Source organism: Centrocercus urophasianus, unplaced genomic scaffold (assembly GCF_019232065.1).
Source record: "Centrocercus urophasianus isolate 14NV4802_14NV808 unplaced genomic scaffold, USGS_Curo_1.0 seq_153, whole genome shotgun sequence".
Taxonomy (NCBI): Eukaryota; Metazoa; Chordata; class Aves; order Galliformes; family Phasianidae; genus Centrocercus; species Centrocercus urophasianus.
The window spans coordinates 1-10,128 of NW_024884704.1; the positions used below are offsets into that span (position 1 = coordinate 1).

The following is a 10,128-nucleotide window of genomic DNA, read 5'->3' on the forward strand; positions in this document are numbered from 1 at the left end:
GGGGTTGCACTCAATGATCTCTTCAGGTCCTTCCAACCCCTCTGATTCTGTGATCCTGTAATTTTAGAAGCTGGCTGGATAATTGTTACAATGGTACCCTACCGTTCTGAGACTGACTGACAATTAACTTATTTGGCTTTTCTTTTCTGGTTTAATATTAATTTAGGACCTAAGTGAATTCAAGGAAGTAACGTCGTGTGTCTTTCCCCGGTAAGATTTTAATTCAAACTTGCAACTTCTTTAGTGCTGTTTTTATCAAACTGATGCTATTTTTGTAGTGCTGTGACAAGAAGTAAAATTGTGAGCAAGTTAGATAAATAGTTTTAAAAATATTATGTGACATGTCTTGTTCACAAGAGCTGTGCTATTCTTCTTGACAAAAAATGATACTTTTGCCCTCTGCTTTTTGTCACAATTATTGGTGTTTTGACAAAACATCAAATGAGTCTGCACTGCATTTGGAACAAGATCTGTTTGCTACTGACAATGTCTTTTGCTACTGTTTAGTCAGTGGACAAAGCCAATGCGTTTTGACTGCTCTGAGATCTGAGAATAATGCTTCAGTAGGGTGAGACTGCTGCTTCCTAGCTAATTCACCCAAGCATTTCTAAGGGTTTGGTGAAATGAACGTTCTTCTGTTCTAACTTATTAACTCTTACTTTGTTTCTAGGCTATTGGATACAAAACTGATGGCAAGTACGCAGCCTTTTAAGGTAAATTGATGTAGTGTTTTGGAATGGTTTGAAGTTACAAGAGTGTATCAAAACATTTTTTTTAGGTAAATGTCTAACAACATGTCTATCATGATCTTTAAAAAAAAAAAAAAAAGATTTTTCTTGTCCCCTTATCTGAACTCCTGAAATTCTTAGGATACAAACTAACATTTGATCAAGTGATGTTTGTTTGTTGCAGTTTCAATGTAACATAGATCTTTGAGTTACAAAGTGTACAGTATGCAGACTTCGGTAGTTGCCCTTAATATGTTCAACCTTTTTGACTGGTATTTCAGATATTTTCCCTTGCTCAGCGTGCTGCCTTTCCCACATCCCATATGTGGAAACAGATTCAAATAGAATATAATTTTGGCATAATGCGTCTTCAAGAACTCTGGAGAGTATTGATAAATTCTTGTGACTCATAGGTGCTGTGTTGTGGGCAAGGCAAGTTAGCTTTTTAAAACTTGTGTGGATGGACTTCTCTGATGTAATGGTTTTGGAATAAGGTCCTGTGCAAGCCCTTGCAGGACACAAGGTGGCAGCAGTAAGGATTCATTTTATTCTGTTTGATTTCGGCTTCCGGAGGAAATGTGTGTGACCATGGCAGTTAACACTAACCTTTCTTGCAGGACATCATTAGTAATACATCCCTTGCAGAACTGGAAAAGCGTTTAAAAGAGGTTCCGTTCAGCCCTCCTAAAGTTGGTAAGGATGTATCAAAATGGTGGACTTTTTTTATTTCTTGGCCCGAGATGTAGATTTCCATACTAATATTTAGTACTTTGCTGAAAGGGGCTTTAAAATCAGGCAATATTAGACAGTGCAGCTGTATTTAGTTGGTAGGAATCCTTGCACTTTATTTCAGATAAGAGAAGAATGGAGGTGTTTCAGTGAACAGCAGTTTTGTCATTTTCTAATGATGGCATTTGTTCTTTAGCTTGATTTTTGGAGAGTAATTTCAAACTGTTTAAAACTCTCTTATCTGCTTATAATTGTCTGTCAGATCAAAGCCAGTATACTGTGAGGGGCACTTGAGCAAACAGAACTAAGAAATTCTGCAAGTAGTGATTAGTTATACATGTTGTACAAATTAGTTGAGTTCCTCTGGAGCTTTCTTTGCTTTGAGGTGAAAGAAAGAATGTTTAATAGAAGGGTAAGCTTGTCTCAACATTGAACGGGTGGCTCAGAAGGTAAGACTATGATAGAAGGGAAGTGTATCTATTTAAGAGTAACTTAAGCTCTGAGTGACTGCTCTTTTAGCTGCAAGGCAGTCAGGAGAAAGAGTGGTGTATGGGGAAATCCTGTTGTTTCTGCATTAATATTTTGTCAGAGCTAAGTAGGTATGTGAAAGATGAGATCAATAGTTTCCTAATAGGGTTGGGTTTCTATCCCAGGAACCTGTTCTTCTTTAAAAGATGTACGTGGTCAAAAACTTCTGAAAATTGTAAAAGCTTTCTAGAAATGATACTCTGTGACAAAATAAGTGTGTGTGTGTGTGTGTGTCAACATACAGGTAACTGGAGTGATGTATGCTGACAAACTACGTTTTCTCTTTAGAAAGTGCAGAAGGATTTCCAAGTTATGACACAGCTTCTGAACAACTTCATGAAGCGGGATACGATGCTTACATTACTGGACTGTGCTTCATCTCCATGGCTAACTTTTTAGGTATCTATGTAGTCTTTTTCAGACCTTAGTGCAATGTGTAGCTTCTTATTATGTACTGAATTTCTGCTTTCTTTGTTAGGTTCGTTTCTTAGTCCTCCAAAAAATCATGTGTCTGCTAGATCAAAACTCATCGAACCTTTTTTTAACAAGTAAGTTATGCCATACTTCAAAGAATGTGAACCCAAACCCTTCTAAAACCTTGAAATGTAACACTAGCCTCGGAATCAATGGCTAACAGCATTTTTCTTAGCACTTCAATTTCTGCTAGACTTTCTTCTTCACACTAATAATGCTGCAATGAAGCCAAAATTTGTACAGTGAATACCTTTTATTTGGAAGACAATAATTTACTTTCTGCTAGCCTGTAAAGGGACACTTAGGAGAGTTAAACGTAGACTGTTAGAGTTAAACCATCAAAACCTGGACTTCTCGAATGGCTTTGCCAATGTCAGTGTTGGGAACATGGCTGTAATTTTATCATTATTTGTAGGGCGAGATTTGGGAGTAGCACAGTTGAAGAAGAACCGGTCGGGTGTTCTTTGTGGTGTGGTGCACTAAGACTGCTGATAAAATTAAAATTGAGCATGCTTAAATAATGTGGAAAAATTAAAATCTAAATAACAAAAAGCTGTTGTATTAACTTGTTGGGTAATGGATCGTTTTGAGGAATAAGAACCACACATGATTAGTAGGCTGTATGGGATGAAGATATGATTGGTATTTTTCTGTTTTACTTCAGGCTATTTCTTATGAGAGTAATGGACATACCATATCTGAATTTGCAAGGACCAGACTGTAAGTAGCTTTACTTTTTGTGTTCTTACTACCATTCTGACAAATTTCCTGGAGGAGGAGGTGTAAAGATTCGTTATACATTTACACGCAGGACTCTAGCTGTGTTTGGGTTATTAGCCATTTATCAAAGGATAAAAACTTCACCCTTTTATTTGAAATTATATAGGGGATTGACTAGGACAGGTTAGACTCTTTAAACTGAATGTAAGAGGGTTGAAGATAGTAGCTTATATTTCTGTGTGAAGTCTAAGCATGGTGACCTGTTAGAGGTGGTGTCCTAACTCACATGCCTTCCTCTCCCCCCACTTGGCAGTAAGTACAGGATGCAAAGTACTGAATAGCAAATGGTCCCAAAAGTCTCCTGGCTTGCTTTCTTCACAATTGCCATGTAGTAGCATGTTTTCCTTAATTTCAGCCAAAATATCAGATTTATTTTTTTTGCCACATTAGGAAGTGATTTGAGAAATTGAACAACAGTATCTGAAATATTACTTAAACGTTTAAAGTTTTTCAAGGTTACAGACAGGGGGCTATAATAACTTGCTAATATAAGAGCATGTTTTACTGATACAGCCTTATTCTTCTGGAATGTTATATCATGAAGGAGAAAGCTTTGGATGAGTGTTACCACTGGTGCCTCTACTTAAGAAAGCATAAAGTCCTGCAGGTCAGCCTAGTTTTTGACCTAGGTGAGGGTTTAACTTTGTAGTGTCTTATATATGACTTATGTGATGCATCTTGGAGGTACAAGGATGTCTTCACAGAGAAACAATGCTCATCTGGAAGAGCCACTGAAGACATTTTCCACACATGTGTTAGAAACCTCAGACTGAAAGATGACCCTTTTGTTATGTGCTAGTTCAATGGTAACAATGTAGTTCTAGAAAGATGGAGAGGTAAATATATACTGTAGTGGCATGCATGTAATTTTCAAATGCAGGAGGTGAACAGATCACTGAGCAGTGGCTCTGCAGATCTAGTGGAATGGTTGTTTAATTATATTTCCCCAGTTTGATACTGAGTGGAAGGGTAGCATAGGCAATACTCTGGATCGTTGAGAGAAGGCCAAAGCTACTAAACTGTGAAGATGCTGCTTCTGCTTGCTGGCCAAATTACAGGATCATTTGGATGCTTTGCCAAGAAGAGATGCCAAAAAAGACTCTGAAAATCTCTCTTTTATCTGCAAGTGCCCTCAGCAGAGCAGACTGATGCAGGCATTTCAGCAGAATCTGAACCAAGGATACCTTCTAAGCTTCAAAAAAATGTACACATAGTGTGGCTCTTTGAGTAGAAATAGAAGTTCATAAAGCAGCCAGAGATTCAAACACTGCTGTTGGCTGACAGCGTTGCCTGGACATTTTTTTTTGCTTGCAGGTGGCCTTTATGCAAAGAAGTAAAATCATGCAAAGCATGCAAAGAATAAAGCTACACTATGGAGGAAGTTATGCTTAGGGTCTGTGCTTTAAAAAAAAAAAAGTGCAGCTAACCAGCTGACTGCCCAGAGTGTTGCAGTGTTTGTCACCTTGTTTATTCTGCTCAATTGCAGCTGGTTTGAGCCATTTTTCTAGAAATGATGGGCTTTGGTTGCACAAACAGTCTGATTATGTGAAAGTGACTTTCGTGGTCTTCAGCGTTGATTTCTTTTGTGCAGATGATCCTCACTGGGTGAGGTCAAGATATCCAGATATCTTTCAGTGTATATAAACATCTTTGGTGCCTTTTTTGTGTGTGTTGGCCTTTGTATGTATTTTTTTCTGGTGACGACTTTATTAATAGGAAGTCTGTCAGTGTGTGTTCTGTCTTGTACCTGGAATGAAAACTGCTTTGAACATTGTTTCAGGGCTAAGGTTTTTTTTACTGACAGAAAAATTGTATCATTGAATTATTGCTAAGAACATACTAAAACCAGAGCCAGAGCATGAAGAGCCTGCTGCTTTTTTGCTTTATTTTTCTATACTTAGCCCCAAACAGATTGATTTTGTGGGCAGTTCCTGCTGCATGTAATGCTGCTTCAGTTTCTTACACAAAATCATACTAGATCATCTGTATATCTACTTCATGCGTAAGTGTGGACAAGTTTTCCCTGATGCCTGGTGTTGTTCCATAGGTCTTGGCCTGTTTTCTTTATAATAATAAAAAGTAAAAGTTATATGACCATGTAAGGTAACTTTTTCTTTTTTAAGGTTGTGCTAAAGATACCAGTGGTAACTTTTATTCTAATAAATAACTTCTTATTTTGCAGTGCAACCAAAACGAGATCATGTTCTTCACGTCACTTTTCCCAAAGAGTGGAAGACTAGTGACCTTTACCAGCTTTTTAGTGCCTTTGGTGAGTAATATAATCTAGTCTTCCTTATGTCTTTTTTTATTTTTTAATTTTTTCCTCTGACGATGGAAAATACGTCTGATTTTCTTTGTTATTTTTGACCTATGAATTTGGGCTTAGTATGGGTAAATCATACATAAATCATAATCAGTAATTTTTGAAAGATACCTTTTGGAATTTCTTTGTAGTGATGTGTCTAAAATGTCTGCCTCGCTGAACTGCTCTTTAGAAATCTTTGTTACCTGGTACTTGTTAAATATTGTGGAGCTGTCATCTTAATATTCATATCCTCTCCTGGTAAAGAGTTGAGACTGAAGGTGACCAAAGGGAAAGGCTCTTGGTATGACAGGCAGATCAAGCCCTCAGGAGTGAAGTCAGTGACTTAAGTCATAGTTTGTAGTGTGGCAGAGGGATTCAGGGCAAACCTGAATCTTCCCTTGATTGAAGGAGTTACAGTGTGAACCCTAAGGATGTCTAATCACCAGTAACAGGGTGAAAGTCCCTCAATATACTCAATATTGTCACTTCAGTGCTTGCTCTGATTCTCTATAGTAGTAACTGTTGTCATATAACTATAATAACATTTCAGTAATAATATCTGTCTCTTCACCTAGAATGTGACTCAGTAGCCTGTTCAGGATCTCTGTTCCTTTTGACTTCATCTGCGTTGCAGTGTGAAGCTACTATAATGCAGGATAGAACTTTATATTCAAATTTGATAAGTCTAGAATGTAAGTTGCTGAGATTTTTCTTCAGTTAGACTCGCAGGGGTAAGAACCCCATGTAAGAGCAGCTTGGGTATTGTTTCTGCAGGCTTTTAAACACTCAGCCATATAACTTCACACGTTTGAACAACTCCTTATCAGTGTTGGTGTGAAACGGAAGCAGGGATCACTACCACCAGAGGTCATGCTTACACATCTGAAGTACTATTCAATTTGGAATTGGAATTTATCTGTTTTTTTACAGATTCTAGAGCTGTGTGCTTTCGGATTTAAATTTACAAACTTGTGGTATTTTGGATAATGCTTAATCCATGTCAGAACAGGCTGCAGAGGATGCCTTCCAGAATTATAGGATCCCAAGCTTTTTCAGCTGTAGCTGGATAGAGAGAGGGGCAATGTGAGATGCAGTGATTTGCCAAAAGCCTAAAAAATGTGGCAGCAACAGATGTGAATTATTTCCATTTATAATGCTAATTGAATTAAAGTGTTTTTAAAGTAAACTTTCACCTGGATTCTAAATAAATTGTCAAGCTAAATAATAACGTTGATCTGCCCTTAGAGAAAAACCTTTTTGACTTGGTTTTAGCCTAGTACTTGAATTAGAGTTGTAATCTCCTGTGAAGTTTCTAATGAAAGCAGTGAGACAGCCGAAGGGACTGCGATGTCAAACTTGCAGCTGAAGTACTGCATGCAGACCAAGTGGAAACCTGTTGTTGCAAGATGTTTTTACAGTCTCATGAGTGAATGTAATTTCACTGAGCAAGTGCTCGCAGTACTGTGCACTCTAAAAACATTTGTTTCTTTAAACACTGTGTGTTTAGATGTGAAGGTATTCAAAATAGTATCTGTTGCAGTTCATCGCTTTTGTGCATATCTTTCACAGCCACTTAAATTAATGGGTTTTAATTAAAACATGTACTACCACAGTATTGTAAAAACCTGCTACGTGATTTTTTTCCAAATGAGTGGAGTCAAACCTCTGCATCCTGGTTTGTGAGACCACGAGAGACTTCTTTGAGAGGGAAGTGAACAGTGGTGTATTCATGGAACCTTGCTGATCTGGAGATGCGTAAATGACTTTAAAAGAAATAAAAGTAATTGATCCTTCATGTGCTTAAACCTTGTTCTGATAGTCCAAGCTACTACATACGTAGCTTTAAGTGACTTTTAAATCCAACTTTGAGACTCAATTGCAGGTTCCACACACTATGACATTTGTTCCTGGCTCCCTCTGCTGAAAAATCCTCACTTAACTTTTTTTTTCTTGTTTTTTTTTTAAAGAGAAGTGGAGCTTAAAAAATGACCCTGTCACATGTGAACAATCCAGTTTAAGGAGGAACTTCTTGCTAACTATTCTTCTGTAGCTTAGGTTCACATAGGCATCAGAGCTTCATGTACTGCACCTTTTAAAATTGCAATTATTTTATTCTGATCCTGTATTTCTGTGTACATTTCTGGTCTTTCCTCCCCCTTTTCACGGCAATGTTTCCTTCAGCTGTTTTTGCTTTCTTTGCACTTTCTTCCTGCCGGAAAGGTGGAAGCTCTGTTAACCCTTTTCAATTATTCACCAGGAAAATGTTGTTTGCATTCAATATATGCTTCGACTCTTATTCACAGAAAAGATTCAGCTATTTCTTTTGTCTGATGTTGGTGTATAGAAACTTTGCAATCCTAAGGTGGTGTCACTGTGATCATTTTTCTTCTCTGTAATACAGTAGAATGTACTTACAATCTCTTTTTCTTTGGCTAAATGAAGGTAGCAAGTGATTAGGAAATGTAAGAAACAGAGCCAAAGTAAAACAGTTTTCCTGCCTTTTAGCAACCTACAACTTCAGGGACTCATGAATTAGAGGTCACACGTACATCTTTCAGTTCAAGTGCCTTTCATGGGTCAGGTAAAAGTCACATGAAATTGAAGTGCATTTTAAGTCAGTTTGCATCATTTTTTAAAATCCTGTGAAGTCTGAAGGTTAAATGGTGATATGACTGTAGATGTAATGTCATATCCTGGTCTGCCTGAAAAAGGTCACACCAGTTTTCAGTGTCTGACATGTATGGACAGTCCTCTTCTAAGGACTGGAGGTGTAAAAGGATTTCAGACTGCAGAGTAAGTCCTTGTGTCTGAGGTGGGAATCTTTGCCTACATGTTTTTTCCTTTGTAAGCAGTTTTTGTGCCTGTGTTACATTTTAAGCTATTCCCATAGAAAATGGAATGTATGTTTGATGAATGGAGGAACTCGATTCCAGTCACTTCCATTTTGACAACTTCCAAATGAGGTGCACAGTTTTTGTGTATTTGACCTCCTCTTATTTCTGAAAATGAGGTTTTCGTTGTGCATCCAGGAAATAGTATGAAAGTGTGACACAAACCAGACTTGGAGGACTTAGTGTTGCAATACTTAGAGTTCTCTGTTTGTGTGAGCCACCTTTTCCCCCCTACACTACCAGAATTTTTTTTATCTTGTAGCTGTTTTGGAAAAGGAACAGTGAGTGGTAATTTGGGCCAATCCTTTCTTTGTCTTCAAAAAATGCTGCAGTTCTGAAGAATGGACTGGTTTTGAAACCCCAAGAGATGATCTTTATTTTGGTACAAAATTGAAATTACATACCAAAATTACTTTGATTTTTATTGTGGAAATATATAGGGCACATGGAGTGAGGGCTGAAAAGCTGCTGATTATAACTTGTTAAAAGATTGGAAGGAGAAAAAAATACAAAAAGGCAGAAGAATCCTGTAGGAGTCTGAAAGGCATTAGTCACATCTCATGGTTTTTTTTCCTCCTTACTCAAGTGAGTCTGAGGGTATACAGGATGAGCATGCAGTGGTCACTCTTTCTGAAGTGGTTCTGGGCTCAGCTATGCATGGTGATGCAATATTCACCTTTACCGTGGAGTCTTGTTGCTAAAAAAATAAAATAAAAAAATAAAAAAAAAATTCTCAGCTGAAGTTACACTTAATTGAGCATCTTCTTATCTGTCATCTGGCACAGCAGATGAGATATGTGGCTGAGCCTAAGATAAAAACAATCGTTTCTTTTGCCTTTTCTAGGTAACATTCAGGTTTCATGGATTGATGATACGTCAGCATTTGTATCGTTGAGCCAGCCAGAACAAGTACAAATAGGTAAGTGTTTCTGAAATTACTTCAGAATTAAGGTGAGACTTCAACTGCTTTAAAATTCTCTAAGCCAGCAGCATCTGCAATTCTAGTGACAAAACCACTGTGTTGCACAGAGAAGTGACCAATGGCTCTGAATTTATTGGAAGTAAACCTTCCAGTTATGCAGAAAAGCAGTTTTTGCTTTTGAGATTTTCTTCATTCATTGTTGCTGGGTCCACCAGACCCCAGTAGTTTCCATGGTCAAGGAACTACTCATAACTTATAGCTTGAGAACACTGACCTAAAACAGCCTGTTATACATGATTATTCTGGTATTGTCATCCCTTTTTATTCAATGCTCACATGAAAGCATCCAGCGGAGAGCCATGAAGGTGATGAAGGGCCTGGAGCATCTCTCCTGTGAGGAAAGGCTGAGAAACACGGGTCTGTTCAGCCTGGGGAAAAGAAGACTAAGAGGGGATCTGGCCAATGTTTGTCAATCTCTGAAGGGAGGTGGGAGGCAAATGGATGAGGCCAGGCTCTTCTCGGTGCGCAGCAACGGGACGAGGAGCCATGGCCTAAAATTTGGACATAGGAGGTTCTGTCCTGACATGCAGAACTTCCTTGTGGGGAGGGTGACGGAGCGCTGGCACAGGCTGCCCAGGGAGGTGGGGCAGTCTCCTCCTGTGGGGATATTCCAGAGCCATCTGGGCGCTGAGCTGTGCGACCAGTTGCAGGGCCTGCTTAGCAGGGGGTTGCACTCAATGATCTCTTCAGGTCCTTCCAACCCCTCTGATT

The 10,128-nt window shown here is 38.4% G+C and overlaps 1 protein-coding gene across 1 annotated transcript; it reads left to right on the plus strand.

The window, feature by feature from the left end:
- The first annotated feature begins 6 nt into the window (after positions 1–6).
- On the plus strand, positions 7–9,383 carry LOC122159186 (poly(A)-specific ribonuclease PARN-like). Its single transcript, XM_042816434.1, has 8 exons — positions 7–210; positions 671–713; positions 1,346–1,421; positions 2,274–2,384; positions 2,464–2,533; positions 3,124–3,179; positions 5,422–5,508; positions 9,280–9,383. Exons 2-8 carry the CDS (start codon positions 690–692, stop codon positions 9,366–9,368), a joined length of 513 nt encoding a protein of 170 aa, XP_042672368.1. The 5' UTR covers positions 7–210; positions 671–689; the 3' UTR covers positions 9,369–9,383.
- Positions 9,384–10,128: the final 745 nt, after the last annotated feature.

Excerpts from the sequence above, each read along its gene's own strand:
- LOC122159186 (XM_042816434.1), top strand. The coding sequence starts at position 690 with ATGGCAAGTACGCAGCCTTTTAAG. Across the intron at positions 1,422-2,273 it reads GTTCAGCCCTCCTAAAGTTG|AAAGTGCAGAAGGATTTCCA; the intron begins GTAAGGATGTAT and ends TTTTCTCTTTAG. Across the intron at positions 2,534-3,123 it reads ATCGAACCTTTTTTTAACAA|GCTATTTCTTATGAGAGTAA; the intron begins GTAAGTTATGCC and ends GTTTTACTTCAG.